This window comes from Prunus avium, chromosome 2 (genome assembly GCF_965620075.1).
Source record: "Prunus avium chromosome 2, drPruAviu1.hap1.1, whole genome shotgun sequence".
Classification (NCBI taxonomy): domain Eukaryota; kingdom Viridiplantae; phylum Streptophyta; class Magnoliopsida; order Rosales; family Rosaceae; genus Prunus; species Prunus avium.
The window spans coordinates 30288086-30306167 of record NC_142285.1 but is presented as its reverse complement, the minus strand read 5'-3'; the positions used below and the strand labels follow the sequence as shown (position 1 = coordinate 30306167).

At 37.5% G+C, this 18082-nt stretch overlaps 1 protein-coding gene and 1 pseudogene across 2 annotated transcripts; both read right to left on the bottom strand.

The window, feature by feature from the left end:
- Positions 1–4117: 4117 nt before the first annotated feature.
- Positions 4118–8540, bottom strand: LOC110763953 (disease resistance protein RUN1-like). 2 transcript variants are annotated; one of them, XM_088248252.1, is made up of 6 exons: positions 7984–8540; positions 6617–7715; positions 6234–6533; positions 5259–6116; positions 4646–5156; positions 4118–4457 (listed from the first exon to the last, which is right to left on the bottom strand). In XM_088248252.1, the coding sequence occupies exons 1-6, from the start codon at positions 8493–8495 to the stop codon at positions 4243–4245; spliced, it is 3495 nt and encodes a 1164-aa protein (XP_088104378.1). In that variant the 5' UTR covers positions 8496–8540; the 3' UTR covers positions 4118–4242. The 2 variants fall into 2 exon arrangements, with proteins under 2 accessions (XP_088104378.1, XP_088104379.1); XM_088248253.1 differs by having other exon boundaries at positions 4118–4424.
- Positions 8541–12736: 4196 nt separating this feature from the next.
- On the bottom strand, positions 12737–17900 carry LOC110763952 (disease resistance protein RPV1-like; annotated as a pseudogene).
- Between the last annotated feature and the right edge of the window lie 182 nt (positions 17901–18082).

Sequence of the window (18082 nt, the reverse complement as noted above, 5' to 3'; positions counted from 1 at the left end):
TATATTGGATCAAGTTTTGGAGTCATAGTTGAATAGGTTTGGAGTTCATATTGCATCAAATTTTGTAGTGTGGTAGTTGAATAAGGTTGAAAGTCTTTGTTGAATAGGATTGGTGGTCACGTAGGTTTCTCTTGAGTGAGAGAACCTGTTTTGAATAAAACCAAGGTGTCTTCTTTTCAAAGAGCAGGCTTTCAACGTATTAAATTTTGGAATATATTGAATCTGTTTTGTGAAAGCTGCAATGCTTATTTTCTTAGATAAGGCATCAAGTGTTCCTTGTTTACTTGGTGATTTATCAAATCTTTTCTTCATTCATATTGCATTCGTATGCATGTCGGTGACTCATAAGTGTGTGAGTACTTCTTGTAATCATCGTTCTATAGTGGATTTGTGTTGGACTGAGGAGTCCCGTGGATTTTCCCCAGAGGTGAGATTTTATCACATTAAATAATTCTCTGCGTGTTCTTTTATTTTATGCCCAACACATTTCAGGATTGATAAGCCATATCAATCCTGCTAACGAAGTTTATTGATTATAATATTAAATTGGCCTATTCACAGCCCTCTAGGCATTTTTAGTCATCCTACAGGTATTTTCAGATTCAACTGCATGTACCTCAGTAACTAGATGAGTCTTTAATCTTGCACGCCTAGTTGTTATGATGATTTTACTTCCTGGACAAAATTGATCTTTCATCCGAAGTAGTGCATCTAATTGGTCCTCATGATCCACATCATCGAGGACAAGGAGAACCCGTTTAGAACTTATGGCGTCTTCAATCTCAGTTATTCCTTGACTAACACTCTGTATTTTCACTTTTCTCCCATTCAAAATATCATAAAGAAGTTGTGTTCGTATTTGAACTAAGCCATTGGTTTGCTGTGAAATTTCTTTGATGTTTTCAAGAAAGTTGCTGCCTTTGAATCTTCGAAAGTTTGAATTATAAACATACTTTGTTATGGTTGTCTTCCCTATTCCACTTACACCATAAATTACAAGTATGCCAACATCAGTTGATCCGTGCTGTAACCATAAGTTGATATTTTCCACTCGAGATTGCATTCCAATCATGTTGGGGGCAACACTTAAGGGTGTGCGACTTAGTTTATCTCCAATAACGTTAATAATTTTTTTAGTAAATTTGACTTACATCCTTCAAATTCAATTTGTCGTACCTACAACCCTTCACTTTTTGTTTCTATAAATAATACCCAATTTGTATAAGTAAAAACTCATGCCTAGGATCCAACTCAGCAAGTTACCTAATTAAGCATAAAATCTGATTTATTGTACTTTTCAGATTCCAAAAATACCCCCAACTAAGCCATTATTGCATTTTGTATATTAATGAATATGAAAACAGTTTTTAATTGGATTCTATATAATGACAGACGTTGAATTTGGAAAGATCTCCAAATGGATGTAGAAATTAATTTGGAAACATTTTTTAAAATTTAACAATAAATACAGATTTAGGTAATCGGTTTGTTTAATAAAAATGTTTATGTTATTTTCTTTTTATGAATTATAGATGACTAATAATCTACTTTATAATTGTTTATGAATAATACTGTACATACTAATTATGTTGAAAAAATAATGTACCTATTACTTGTTCTATGAAAAATAACCAATAATATTTTTATTGTTTGTTTTATGAAAAATATAATTTACCTAATATGAATAGTGTACCTGTTTTTAATTTATAAAAAATGTACATAATTATCTATTCCAATATACCTACATTATAATATACCTACTACGAAAATATGTATAGGTAAATTACATACATTATACGACATCCAATATACCTACATTAATTTTAATATACCTACATTATATGTAATTATGGTTTATATGTATAGCTATATATACATATTATTTATGAACGAACATATATTATATGTATTATGAGAATGTTTTGATTAGTTGAGTCCAGCAACACCATAATAATGAAAAGGCTAGATATTAGGGATTGTTTAGAAAAAATCGTTGGATAACAAAAATGGCAGGGTTTTGTAAATAAGTAATAAGAAATGGGCAACTTTTATCCTTCATGGCATCCGTTTTCAAAATTGACTTTTAGTTGGAAGTAAATATGTAGATAAATTTTTGTATAGACTATTAGAGTTGCAAAGGCCTATTATATAATGACCCTTATTTTTTCGATAAACTTTGACTCATACCTAAAACAATTGCAGTCAAAATGAAAGAGAATTCAAACATGTGAGATTCTCATATAATTGAATTATAAAATTCCATGGAAATTTATAAGATTGGAAAGTTCTAAGGTATAAGAGATGTGTGCATGAAGGAAAGAAATTTAATTAATCGTACAGAATCTATCAAATTTAACCGGTAGTGTGTGCAGGTTGTGAATGGGATCAACTGACTAAGTGTAAAAGCTAACTGAAGATCAATCTGGGTCTTGATGATGGAGTCCTCAAGCCGATGGTTTTAGACTTTAGGGGCAAGCTTTTGGACTTGGGGCGAAAATGAAGACTTTGTGGTGTATAGGTGGTTCAATATAAGGTATAATATGTAAGTCTAATAATACAGATAATATGTATTATGTAGTGTGTTGGTTAGGTGGCTTGATATAAAGTATGATGTGTAAGTTTAATAATATCATGGTAGTGAGAGTATACATTGGATTAAAGTGTTGAACAAAAATACTCCTCAAATACATAGAAAAAAAAAAAGTAATTATTTTTAGTCAAAACACGAGAAATCAAGATGTCTTTTTTTCTAGAAGGATAATACTTAGCACTAAGAAGATATCCAGTGAGTCATGGGGGCGGGTAGAGGTTTTTCGCTGCTTTCTAACCTAAACAATTAGCTAATTGGCGACAGTGATAAGTTGTTGTCCTTTCTTAATGACTATTGCTCACTTTTCAACGATAAGTTGTTCACTTTCTTTCTTTGTTTTCAACGACTTAAAAGATTCTGTTTTTAATGAAGATATGGTCATTTTAAAACTGTCAGTAATTTGGTGTCTCTATCTAGCATGAGTGAAGTCTATATTCAACAATGGTGTTTAAGATTCACAAAATTACCACCTCTAGTCCGTAAAGTTTTTTCTTTCTATCAGCATAGTCCTCCAAATTAACATTCAACATCAATTTTGGCCCCTACCATTTGATTTTGTCAAAAATCTGTTAGATTATTGATGTGGCACACCGCGTGAACTAAACAATTATATATAGCCATTGAAATGAAAAATTCGGGGGTACTTAAAATTCTAATGATCAAAGTTAAATTATCATATACTGGAAAAGAAAATGCAAACTTGATGCATCATTGCAAATTCGTCTTCTGTTTCTTACTATTCAAACCAAAATTCAGCTTTAGTTAATGTGATGGTTATGACAGAGAGATGTGGTGTGGGTTATGACAGAGAGCACAATTTTTAACTTGGGTGCAAATTAAACACAAAAACAATCAGAAACCGACAAATTCCAATTGGAATAATTTTGAAATTTAAAATCACGTCATAAAAACTCTACCCGCCCCCATGACTCACTCGATATCCAATCCTTCATTTTCCCTTCTGCTATAGTTCTAAGTTTACATCAAATGCCTTTCGAATAAAAACTCTGTTGCAAGGCTATCTTTCAGGTATTTTGTTTTTTCTTTACTTTCCCTAAACCAAAATTGAAGAAATTTTTATACCATTTTTTCCCTCTCTTGCATGTAGTAGTTGGACTTCATTTTTATTCGCTTAGCAAAAAAAAAAAAAAAAACTACTGAATAAAATTGACCTAAAAAAAAAAGCAGTCATTGAACAAAACTACTGGGATAAATTATGAACCAAGAAAAAGAAAGAAGCCTAGAACTTCACCCATCCTATTTCTGTCAATTTTGGACAATTAAACTGAAATTAATTAGGAGACTTCAAAGAAAGAATTAGCCAAATGAGAGAATTAACTTTGCAGAGAAAATAGATCTCAGAAACAAGAAGAAGAATTGTTTTTTTTGGTCATAGAAGAAGAATTGTTAGGTTGCTATTGAAAGATCCCGTGAAGAAAACATTTGTATAAAAAAAGAAGAAGAGAGAAATAGTTAGAAGATAAGGAAGATGAAGGAGAGGGCAAAATAAACAGCCTAAGAGGACAAAGTAACCAACGCTTACGGAATAAAACATATGTTAAAACTGAACAAATGATGCTACGAAATGCTACGAAATGACATTGGATGTATGCAGAAACGAAAGTCTGCTCTGCTGTTCAGGTACAAAATATTCATCCAGGGCTTGTGGATGGCCGCTTCTTTCTGCGTGAGAGAGAAGACCGAGTGATTAGAGTAAGGGTGAGAAAGAAGCAAGCTGTGGTGACGAGCACCTTCCAGCCACGGAGGCTGCCGGAGTTATTGCTGCCTGTGGTGGTTGCAACTGTGATATCACCCTGTCGCTCTTCTTCTTCGTCTGGTAAACATACAAAACGAGAGCAAACCTCCTCTGGAAAACATATATACAAGACAAGTGAAAATCCCAACAAATTAGAGAGGAAACTTGTTTTTGAAATGAATAGGGACTGACTTGTGAATAGGGACTAACAAAATATAGATTCATTTAATTTTTTTTTTTGTTTTATATTTGGAAATAATTGGAGTAAAATTATGAAATGCGTCAATAAAACATCACACCTCTCTTATCTTCTTCATCAGAGTCCCCAAGGCGCTTACTATACCATATTCGATCATCATAAGAAGAATCTGTGGAAATACTCATCATATTATGATTCTCTTGCACCTGCACAAGTCGGATGCCCAACTCCTTTACCAGAAGCCCAGATTTCATAATTACAGAAACAACCACTTCATCGCCAGCTTGTAACTGATCATCCAAATTCCAGTGGCTTAACCATATCATGTCTTCTCCTTCACCTGGAATACCGTGGTGTGACGGGCAAAGCCACCCCCTCAGATCGTTGCTCTTATTTTTTACTATTATATGTGACATATAAGTGTGGTGGACAATAGGAGAATCATAGCCAGCATTCACATAGACAACAAAGACAATCAAGCCTCGAGTTCTGTGATTATCAAGTAATGGCACAGTAAAAGATATTGAGGACCCTCTGCTTTTATGGCTGAATTGGCCTGGAACCTCATTCGCACCAAAAAATGTGCTGAATATACCATCTTCGTACAATCCCTATATATATATGCAATAGAACTGACAATATTAGTCAACTCTTTCCTGTGATTATATGTGTGAGAGAGAGAGAGAGAGAGAGAGAGAGAGAGAGGCGCACACCTGGACGGGAATTGGATCATCCTCTTGTAAATTTTCGTACAGTGTGTACATCCGAATGGGTGCCATTGATTCCAACAAGTTGCCCAATCCCAAGAGGTTGATCATTTCTACATCTACACTTCCAATGGGTTGTAACTTGTACCTGTACTCCCACTCAACTAGGTTGTAGTTGCAACGCAAACTGGTAGCGCTTTCCCAGGATAAACGGGGGTATTGATACGTTATTTTCTCCAATGATATGCAATTGGTGATATCCAAGTGGTTTAGTTCTGGTAACCCCAGAAGCGATTTGAGACTTGTACAATTGTCCAAAGAGAGTTCATGGAGCCTTGTTAATCCTTTGATACAATTTGGTAGGCTACCAATTGGATTATTCCCTAGATTTAGTCTCCGCAATGAGGACAAATTACTAAAATCCATAGGAAAGGCATCATCCGAAAGATTGCACCCCCAAAGACTTAATTGTACTAAAGAGCATGGTAAAGAACCCAAGATACTCGAACTTCTTTCTAGCCATAATTCACTTATCGGAGTTCCATCTATCTCAAGCACTTTTAACGAGTCCATGTTCCTCAACATCTCAATTGATAACTCATTTAGATTTGAGCAACCAGATATAATAAATGTTTCAAGTGATTTTAGCATACAAATGTTCTTGGGAAGCATCCTAAGGTTTTTGCAATCTTTCATATTCAAGTAAATAAGTGTCTCTAGGTTTCCAATGGATCCATGGACATAAATCAGGCTTGTACAGTCTACTAGAACTAATTTCTCAAGATTTGGGCAATATGAGAAGTCAATAGTTTCTGTAAGGGAATGAGAATGGCTGAGATCAAGGATCTTCAAGGACGGAAGACACTGTAGGGGAAAGATGTACGAAGGAAAAATCAATGTTGGCAATTAATTGTTATAGATATATATATACTTTTGTTTTCAATGAAATTAAAACAAATTGAAAAGCATGTAGTAACATACTTTTGTTCCTTCATAGATTTGTCTCAAGCCGCTATACTGCATTTCAAGAACAATCAGACTGCCCACAGGAAAATCGGTGGGTATAGAATCCAAAGGAAATTCAAGCCAACACAACCATCTTAATCCGGCACAAAATTCTGCATAACATCCGTCAAGTTTTACATGACTGAGATGGAGTAGTTTTAATTCGTGCATCCCTGAAAATGCATTGGTTTCCAAGACTTTCTCATTTGAGTTTATGAGACTGTTTGTAGCGCACATGTGCATGTCTAGGACAACACCTTCAATTGTTTCTGTACCCTATAGAAGAAAGGGGAAAAACATTTGGAAAGTTTTTAGAAGAATAAAAACAAATATGTGTACAAATAATGCATATTTCTTACATTCTTTTCCGTCAAGATTTTGAAAGAGTCCTTATGATGCCATATTCTACTACGCTTCCAAGGCTCCTTTGATTCTAGGCGAACAATTTCTCTTCCCATTCCACGAATTAGGTCGTGCATCTGCACCTTGTCCCTTCCATCAATAATCACCAAACATCTATCGATGAGATTTTGAATGCCAACAATTGTATAGAAATCACATCCATCTAGTATTTTAGCAATGTAATCTTTGTCCATTCCAATAAAGAAACAAGCAATGTGGAGGAATAATTTTCGGTCATGGTCATCTTGCAAAGAGTCATAGCTTACTCTTAGTTTATTTATTATTTCACCATTTGGAATAGCTCCTAACTTCTCCAATGCACTTTTCCATAGACATATACTTTCCCCCAACAAAGAAGAACCTAAAACTTTGAGAGCTAATGGAAGTCCTCCGCAATGATCGACTAGCTTCTCTGAATATTCTATGTAATCTTCAACAGGATGGTCTTGGCCAAAAGCGTGCCAACTGAAGAGCTCCAATGATTCTTCTTGAGTCAAAGTTCCAACCGCATACACCTCAGTAACTTGATGAGCCTTTAACAATCTTGCACGCCTAGTTGTTATGATGATTTTACTTCCTGGATAAAATCGATCTTTCATTTGAAATACTGCATCTAATTGGTCCATATGATCCACATCATCGAGAACAAGAAGAACTCTTTTGGAGCTTATTGCATCTTCAATCTTAATTAATCCCTCACTAACATTGCTTATTTTCATTTTTCTCCCATTCAAAATGTCAGAAAGAAGTTGTGTTTGTATTTGAACTAAGCCATTGGGTTGCTGTGAAACTTCTTTGATATTTTCAAGGAAGCTGCTTCCTTCAAATATTCTAAAGTTTGAATTGTAAACAGTCTTTGCGATGGTTGTTTTCCCTATTCCACTCATCCCATAGATTACAAGTACGCCAACATCAGGGGACCCATCTTGTAACCATAAATTAATTGTTTCAACTCGAGAACACATTCCAATCAAGTTCGGAGCAACACTCAAGGGTGTGCGACTTAGTTTGTTTCCAATTACTTTAACTATTTTCTTCATAAACTTTGACTCGTACCTAAAAATGAAAGAGAATTACTTTAACTATTTTCTTGTATAACTTAAAAAATTAGATAGAAAAACAATATATGTTTACAGCCCAAACGTCTTATTTATCTTTATTATGAAACATGTTTAACGCACCCTAAAAAATAACTCATAAGAGTTATCAAAGAAAAAAACTAATAAGAAATTTCAGAAAAGTTCATAAATAAACGCACCCTAAAAAAAACATAACAAATGAAAACTCCTAATAGAAGTTGTACTAGCAGTAGGAAAGAAATTACCCATCAGCTTGATTCTGCAACACCATCCCTGCCAGATCTGCAACCTCCGCAAGTGCCTCCTTCCATGCCTTCACTTTCTTTAGTGGTTGAGTTTTTTGGTGTCTTGCAAATGCCTTTGCAATATTCCCTGTCTGCTTCCTCACATGGGATGGATCCACATCGTAGAAGACAGGCAAAACGACATGGTCATCTGAGGTCCTCTTGCGTTCAAGGATCATGACGAGCTCGTCAAGGCACCATGTGGACGACGCATAGTCTTTCGAAAATACAATAACAGTAGTTCGTGAGTGTTTGATTGCTTTCTGCAGTTCGGGCTTGATACCTTCTCCTCTCTCCACTTCATCGTCGTCTCGGAAAGTCCGAAATCCAGCGTTGACAAGGGCCGTGTAGAGGTGGTCAGTGAAAGTCTTGCGAGTGTCTTGGCCTCTGAAACTCAGGAACACGTGATAATGACAATATCGAGAAGCATTAGAAGAGGAGGTCTGTGGATCTGCTGCTTTCACAAGAGCCATGGATGTCGACGACTTGAAGTGGTCCAGAACAAACTAGCGTTTGCTGGTGTCTGTGATGAGCTGTGGGAAATTAATTAAAAACTTCAACCGAAAGCCAAGCATGTTATGATGAATTGCAGAATTCAATGAATGAAAAAGACAGCCTACCCATAACTCCATTGACTTGACTTGAAAAGCGATTAGGCTGACGTAGCACACAGAAACAGAGTGTCCCTTAATCTTCAATGTCCTCCTTTCACTCTGTTACTCTGTCTGGGGCTTTGGTTTTCTTTTTTGGGCTTTTGGCACCAGTGCCTATGGCCCTTCCAACTCAATAATTTGTTTGGGTTGAAGAACCGAACGAGCTTCTGTATCTTGTCCTGCTATTTTTGCAAGGCGAAGTTTTGTGCTGAGTTCTGATCGAGTTCGAGTCAGCCCTGTAGCTGGTGGGTTTATTACATTTGTCAAAAGCATAAGATAGGCATAGAAACCAAATCAGATTGGCCAATGTTTTGAGTGATTGTAGAAGATCCATGGGTGTGCTGAGCATTTCTGTTAGTGCAACAAGAATGGGTGCGTAAAGGAGATTTGTGAGAAACATGGGTGTGCTGAGCATTTCTGTTAGTGCAACAAGAATGGGTGTGTAAAGAGATTTGTGAGGAACTTAGTCGATCCTCAACTCTATTATTCAAAATGGAACGCTCTGGCATAGTTGTTCCATTTATTAATCACTATTTGGTTGTCTACAGATTTATTCTCTGAAAAATTTACATACTAAGAGAATGTTCTTGATATGCATTTGATTGTTCTTGATATAGAATTAAACATATGGTACTGAGATTTTTAATGCGCTTGAGATTTTGGCTCTTTTCAGCACCTGTCGTAAATAAATTTTGTAAAATGAGCAGCTAAAAGAATCAAAAGAGAGCATTGCATTGCATGATACATATTCGAAGAAGATCGATGCATTTGATGCTACGAAACGAAATAGGTCTTAGGAAGGAAAACATTGGATATATGCAAGAACAACTGTATGCAGTTCAGGTACGAAGTTTATCCACGGCTTGTTGACTGTCGCTTCTTTTTGTGTGAGAGAGAAGACCGGGTGATGAGAGAAAGCGTGAGAAAGAAGCAAGCTGCGGAGATGAGCACCTTCCCCTTCCAGCCACAGAGGCCGCCGGATTCATTGCTGCCTGTCGTGACTGCAATTGTCTGATCATAATGTTGCTTTTCTTCTTTGACTGTAACAAAATAAAAAATAACAGAAAATCCCTACAAATTAGATGAAACTTAATAGTCGGAGTAAAATCAAATTCGTCAATAAACAACATACCCGTCGTATCTTCATCATCAGAGTCCTCAAGGATCTTATTAATACTAAAGTTAAAAACAAACCCGTCGTATCTTCAACATACCCGTCGGATCTTCTATTTTAATTCTGCTAAAAAGCAAGTATACTCCTGGCTGATATTGTTAGCAATAGTCAATTAATGAGGATTAGTTTGGCACCTACAATGGTTGGTAGCCTACAATGTTTAGTCAATTAATGTGTTAATTATGTAGTCAATTAATGTTTGGCACCTACTATGTTTGGCACCTACAATATTTGGGGGGCTTGACTAGGTTGGTTGCCTAACTAGTTTGGTTGCCTAATTAGTTTGGTTGCCTAACTTGGGGGGCTTGACTAATGTCTTAGGAACTTGTATATATATGTTGATTGTAAGGAATGAAACATAAGTGAAAAATCAGAAAATATTCTACAACTATCATTCTCTCATTCTCTCTACACTTTCCACTCTCTACTCTCAATATTCTCTATGTTTTGGCATGGTATCAGAGCCTAATGGCTAATCCTTAAGATCCTCTATCAAATTGAGAGTCGTTGGCGTTTTTTCATGTTGTTGTAAATTCTCTTCTTTCCATTAAATTTCCTCTCTTTTATCTGTATGGGCAATAAGTCCCTTGGCCACGATGGCCTAATTTGTTTCCTATGGGCAGTACGTTCCTTGGTCACCATGATCTCTTTCCTCCGTGAGCCTCGTCATCGCTCACCGAGCCATTTCCTTTCCTCCGCGAGCCTCGTCACCGCTCGCTGAGCCTTTTCCTACTCGGCCTTGTCTCTGTCATGCCGAGCTACACTACTGCTGCTGTTCCCTTTGCATAGCCACTCTGGTGTTTGCATCATCCCTCAAGCTCTAACGAGCTCTCTTATATATATATATATGTATGAAAATCTTTGCTACCTCTTCTCTTTCACGCCAATAACTTGGCTTCCTTTTCCCTTTATTTTATTGACTTATTTTGCACCATATGCTTCTTCCTTTTTTCAACAACTCTTACACTTGTCAACGTCACCTACCCTATCTATACAATATTTGTCCCTTTCTCTCTATGTGTGCATACACATGTCATCCACCTTCATTCATTTTTAATCCTTCTTTCTTTTTGGGTTGCAGACTCTTTTCCATCTTTTCTTCCTTTTCTCCAGTTGTCGGATGCCCATCTCCATTCCACCTTTCCTTGCATTTGTTTCTGCCACGAGACTGCCATGTTTGAGTCTCTTTACTATTATTTCATTTTCTCTTCTTCCAAATCTCGACCCTCTACCAGTGTCAGATTTGAGGGGGAGATAGATGCAACTTTATTTGGGTGCTGCAACTTTATTGTCATTACCGGTGTTGCTTTCTCCAAATCTCGACTCTCATACGTCGTCGGATTTGAGGGGGAGTGACACTGCTGCTCATCTATTCCGCTACCTGCAATTCAGTTACCTATCTGCCATGACTGATTCTTCTACATCTGAGCTTCAGTCAGCTTCTGTTTCTCAAGTGCCACTGCTCTTATGGTTCTGACAACCCCTTCTCTTCAGGGGGAGAGGAGGAGTGAAGAGAAGTTGTGTCTGCAATAATGGAAGTATTTGTGACACTGCTAGTATTATTGCTGCTGCCTACTATATCCTTTGCTGGTGCCAGTGTCTTAGATTTCTCTCACTTGTGCCAGTACCACTGATCATATGGCTTCATCGACCCCTTCTCTTCAGGGGGAGATGGGGAGTGAAGAGAAGTTGCCTCTGCTGTTGCTACTGCCACAGTTGTCTGCCCTGCCTTGTCTTGCTGGTGCCAGTGCCTTATATTGCTCTTGCTGGTACCAGTGTTGCTCTTGCTGCTGCCAGTGTTGTTGTCTCTTGTTGAGGACAGTGTTGTTGTTGCTTCTACCGTGTTCTTGTCTTTGCTGGTGTGTTTCCGTTGTGGTCACGCCCATTGACTTTGCCTTTGCTCGTGACTTTCTTTGCCTTGCCTTACCCTATTTTTTAGGGTTTGGCTTTACCTTGCCACACTTTACCATGCTTTGCCTTACCTTGCCTTATCCTATTTTTTAGGGTTTGGTTGCCTTTGCCTTTGCCTTTGTCGTGCCTTACCCTATCTTTAGGGTTTATTTTCACCTTACCTTTGCCATGTTCACAGGGGGGTTTCTGTGTCCTTTGCCGTGTTCACAGGGTTTCTGTGTCCTTTGCCGTGTTCACAGGGTTTCTGTGTCCTTGCCGTGTTCACAGGGTTTCTGTGTCCTTGCCGTGTTCACAGGGTTTCTGTGTCCTTTACCTTACCTTTGCCGTGTTCACAGGGTTTCTGTGTTCTTTGTTTTGCCTTTGCCTTGTTCGCATGGTTTATGTGATCTACCGACCAACCGGCTGCACTTGGATTTGGTGTTGCCACCGACAGACCGAAATGATTAACTTCGATGTGGCCTTTGCTCCACGTGTGGCCCACCATGTAGTGGTCCCACGTGAGGGGGCATGTTGAAGTGGATCGACATTCTATTAAGAAGAAGCTTGATGCGGAAATATTAATAACGACAGTCTCTCTTTTGGCAAGTTGGTCATTGATGATATCTATGCACCAACTTGAGGGGGAGTGTTAGCAATAGTCAATTAATGAGGATTAGTTTGGCACCTACAATGGTTGGTAGCCTACAATGTTTAGTCAATTAATGTGTTAATTATGTAGTCAATTAATGTTTGGCACCTACTATGTTTGGCACCTACTATGTTTGGCACCTACAATATTTGGGGGGCTTGACTAGGTTGGTTGCCTAACTAGTTTGGTTGCCTAATTAGTTTGGTTGCCTAACTTGGGGGGCTTGACTAATGTCTTAGGAACTTGTATATATATGTTGATTGTAAGGAATGAAACATAAGTGAAAAATCAGAAAATATTCTACAACTATCATTCTCTCATTCTCTCTACACTTTCCACTCTCTACTCTCAATATTCTCTATGTTTTGGCAGATATTGATACAAATCTCCACTCTTGACACGTGGATAATAAGAAGCATCTGTGGAAACAGTCATCATATTATGATTCTCCTGTTGCAGTTGCTGCACAAGCTGGATGCCAAACTCCTTTACCTGAAGCCAAGGTTGCATAATTACTGAAACAACAACTTCATCGCCACCTTCTAAGTGAACCTGCTCCTCCAACTTCCAGAGGCTTAACCACCATATCATGTCTTCTCCTTCACCTGGAATACCGTAGCATCGTGGGCAATAGATCCACTTCCAGAGGCTCTTATTTTTTACTCTAGTAATTATTGCCCCAGGTAAAGCTCCTCTAACAGAATAATTAGCATACAATTTTGTATAGACAACGAAGACCTTCAAGCCTTGAATTCTGTGATTGTCAAGTATATCGGGGACTTTGTACTTTTGTGGACTTTGTACTTTTGTGGCTGAACTGCCCTGGAACCTCATTCCCAGCAAAAAATGTGCTGAATATACCCTTTTCATATAGCCCCTGTAAATCACAATATTATAAGTAAATTCTTTACTATGAGAGAGAGAGACAGACAGAGACAGAGAGAGACAGAGACAGAGACAGAGACAGAGACAGAGACAGAAAGAGAGACAGAGAGACAGAGAGACAGAGAGACGCTCACCTGGACGGGATTCCAAACATCCTTTGCAGACATCCAATTTCGTTTGCGCATCCGAATGGGTGCCATGGATTCCAAGTTTGACAAGCCCAAAAGGTTGATAATTTCTGCATCAACACTTCCAACGGGTTCTAGCTTGTACCTGTACTGCCACTCAACTAGGTTGCAATTGTTCCACAATATTGCATCAATGCGCCTTGGACGGCGTTCATATGTTATTTTTTCCAACGATATGCAGTCTGCTACATCCAACGTGCCCACTCTTGGTAACCCCTCAAGCAATTTCAGAGTCTTACATCCCGAAAAAGAGAGTTTATCAAGCCTAGTTAAACCTTTGATACAATTGGGCAGGCTACAAATTGGATTGTCCCCTATATTTAGTCTTCGCAATGAGGATAGATTACTAAATTCCCTTGGAAAGGCATCATTCGAAAGATTGCACCCCTGAAGACTTAAATCAACTAAAGAGCATGTTAAACAACTCAAGATACATGAACTTCTTCCTCGGACTAGTTCACCTATCAGAATTCCATCCGTATGAAGCACTTTCAGAGATTCAATGTTCCTCAACATCTCAATTGATAACTCATTAAGACTTGTGCAACCAGATATAATAAGTGTTTCAAGTAATTTTAGCATACATATGTTCTCTGGAAGCATCTTAAGATTTTTGCAATCCTTCGTATTCAGGTAAACAAGTCTCTCAAGGTTTCCAATGGATCCATGGACATAAATCAGGCTCACACAATCTACAAGAATAAGTTTCTCTAGATTTGGGCAGAATGAGAAGTCAGTGGTTTCTGTAAGGGAATGAGAATGGCTGAGATCAAGAATCTTCAATGATCGAAGACACTGTTGGGGAAAAGATATACAGAAGCAAAAAATGTGGGGAGTTAATTGTTAATAGATATAGAATTTTTTTTATGAAACGAAAAGCTTAATGAAAGTGAAAATTGAAAAGAAAAAAAAAATTAGAAAAGCGTAGAGTAACATACTTTTGTTCCTTTGCAGACTTGCCTCAAGCTGCTATATCTCATTTCAAGAACAACCAGGCTCCTCAAAGAAAACTCGGTGGGTATAGAATCCAAAGGAAACTTAGTCCAACACAACCATCTTAATCCTGTACAAAATTCTGCATAAGATCCGTTAAGTTGTACATGACTAAGATGGAGTAGTTTTAGTTCCCGCATCTTTGCAAATGCATTGGTTTCCAAGACTATCTCATTTGAGTTTATGAGAATGTTTGTAGGGAGCATATGCATATCAAACACAAGACCTTCAATTGCTCTCGTACCCTACAAAAGAAAGGAGAAACACATTTGGAAAATATTTACAAGAAGGAAAACATATATGTGTACATATAACACATGTTTCTTACATTATTTTCTGACAGGATTTTGAAGGAATCCTTATGATGCCATCCTCTACTACGCTTCCAAGGCTCCTCTGATTCTTGGTGAACAATTTCTCTTCCCATTCCACAAATCAGGTCATGCATATGCACCTTGTCAAATTCATCAATTGTCACCAAACATCTATCGATGAGATTTTGAATGCCAACAATTGTATAGAAATCACATCCATCTAGTATTTTAACAATGTAATCTTTGTCCTTTCCGATAAAGAAACAAGCAATGTGGAGGAATAATTTTCGGTCATGGTCATCTTGCAAAGAATCGTAACTTACTCTTAGCTTATTTACTATTTCACCATTTGGAATGGCTTTTAATTTCTCCAATGCACTTTTCCATACACCTATACTTTCCCCCAACAACGAAGAACCTAAAACTTGAAGGGCTAATGGAAGTCCTCCGCAATGATCGACTAGCTTCTCTGAATATTCTATGTAATCTTCAATGGGATGGTCTCGGCCAAAAGCGTGCCAACTTAAGAGCTCCAATGATTCTTTGTTATCCAAAGTTTGAACTGTATGCACCTTTGTAACTTGATGAACCTTTAACAATCTTGCACGCCTAGTTGTTATGATGATTTTACTTCCTGGATAAAACTGATCTTTCATTCCAAGCACCACATCTAATTGGCTAATATGATCCACATCATCGAGAACAAGAAAAACCCTTTTAGAGCTTATCGCATCTTCTATCTCAGTCATTCCCTCACTAACACAGTGTATTTTTACTTTTCTCCCAATCAAAATATCAGAAAGAAGTTGTATTTGTATTTGAACTAGGCCATTAGGTTGTTGTGAAATTTCTCTAATGTTTTCAATGAAGCTGCTTCCTTCAAATCTTTCAAAGTTTGTATTATAAACAGACTTTGCAATGGTTGTCTTCCCTATTCCACTCATGCCATAAATTACAAGTATGCCAACTTCATCTGATCCATCTTGTAACCATAAATTAAGTTCGTTGACTCGAGAATGCATTCCGATCATTCTGTGGGGAACACTTAGGGGTCTTCGCCTTAGTTTTTCTCCTATCACTTGAACAATCTTGTTGATAAACTTTGACTCGTGTCTGAAAAGTTGCAATCCAAATGAAAAAAAGATTTCAAACATCACTGCAATAGACTTCTCATTTGAAAAACCCAACTTTGATTTGTTTGATTTCTTAAAATGAGCTTTCTGAAAAACCCAACTAAATTTATATGGGAAGATACATTTTAAAGTAAAACTGTTTGTACCAAAATTTGCACTTTTTGGCCAAACTCTCCATTCTAGCCAAAATACATTTGGACTTATTTTTTACTCATCAGCCCAACTGGCCATTCAGACTCCACTTGCCAAAAATTGGAAAAGAAGCCCATATCATTCCAATAGAAAGGTAAAAGTAAAAGTTATCTCCTATAGCCATTTAAGTCTCAGGAACTACAGACCCGTGTGGTCTCATCAGTTAAGATATTTTGAAGCACAAGTTACAAGAATGGCCAGAAGGTATTCAAAAGGAATTCTTAGAGAAAGCATGCTGAGTATCTCTGCAAAACATCCATGTGCCTTCAAAAGCGGGATATTTTCTTCACAAGTTACAAGGAAAAGATATTCATCACAACTGATATTTTCCAGGAGATATTTTCCAGATATTTTTAGGAACCAAAATTCCTATAAATACAAGGGATGAGAGCTGAAGAAAAGACACCCCCAACAATCAATAAAACAAATACAAAAGAAACAATCAGTTCACTGATCATTCTAGCCTTCAATAGAAGCAAAACCAACAAAGGTACCAAGGACCTTCAAAGCTATCCTTGAGATTCTGCTCAGAATTCCCAGCCACTCACAACTCAACTTGATTATAGCTCTGCCAATTTCAACATTGGTATCGATTTCCAGCTAATATTTATTAGTTGAAGGTGCAGCCAGTCCAGTCCAGCCTGACAGTCCAGTCCAGTCCAGTCCAGCCACACAATCCAGTGCAGTCCAGCTTGACTAAAATAGTCTCAGAAATGGCATTCCAGGCAGAATTCGAAGTCCAATATTTTGATGTATTTCCGGACTTAGCAGTTCCTTTCATTTACTGTATTTCAAACAGTTCTCCTTGAACTTGTTTTTATTTTCAAACACTTGTATTTTTGCTTTACTTCCCAGTTTTATTTAGATAAATTATGAAGTCCTTACCAGTCTAAGGCATAGAAAAGAACTTACTTGGGAGATATTCCTCACCCAAATTCACAATCGTTTGTTCAAAGTCAATAGCTTGGGGCGCAAGTTATTTTTACTCTCAAGTCTGTTAGAATTGAAAAATTGCTAATGGTGGCACGCTCGACACACAAAGAAAGTTAATTTATTGACCAACCATGGTCTTTGGATTAATGGGGAACTTTACCCTACCATCACAGGTACTAAACACAAAAAGGGGTGAACAAAAACAAGTCATAAGAAAATTCAGAAATATTATAATTAACACGCCCTGAAAAAGTAAAAATCATATGAAATTAACTTTAGAAAGAAAAACATGACAATAGAATGAAAAGATCATTTTCAGTATTTTAACTTTAGAAAGAGACGTATAAATAAAACAAAGTAGTAGGAAAGAAATTACCCATCAGTTTGTTTGACGGTTGGGATCTTTGGTGTCTAGCAAATGCCTTTGCAAGACTTCCTGTCTGCTTCCGCACATCGGATGGATCCACGTCGTAGAAGACAGGTAAAACGACATGGTCAGCTGAGATCCTCTTGCGTTCAAGGATCATGACGAGCTCCTCAAGGCACCATGTGGACGACGCGTAGTCTTTTGAAAATACAATAACAGAAGTTCGTGAATGTTTGATTGCTTTCTGAAGTTCGGGCTTGATACCTTCTCCTCTCTGGACTTCATCGTCGTCTCGGAAAGTGCGAAATCCGGCGTTGACAAGGGCCGTGTAGAGGTGGTCAGTGAAAGTCTTGCGAGTGTCTTGGCCTCTGAAACTCAGGAACACGTGATGACGACAATATCGACAAGTATAAGAAGAGGAGGTTTTCCGAGCTGCTCTCACAAGTGCCATGGATGAGGTGTTGTGAACAAATAAACTGTCTGCGTGGAAATTAAATCTTCTATCAACTTTTGAGGTTCCTACTTCCTTCCTGGATTGTATAAACAAGCCGCTTGTGAATGACCAAATAAAAGGATCATCCATCCATTGACTTAAAAAGCAATTATTTTGAGTCAAGCAAATGAAATCATTATGTGTTTTTTTTTCTTTCTTTAAAATAAAAAAGGGAGAAAGTAACAAAAGCAATCCA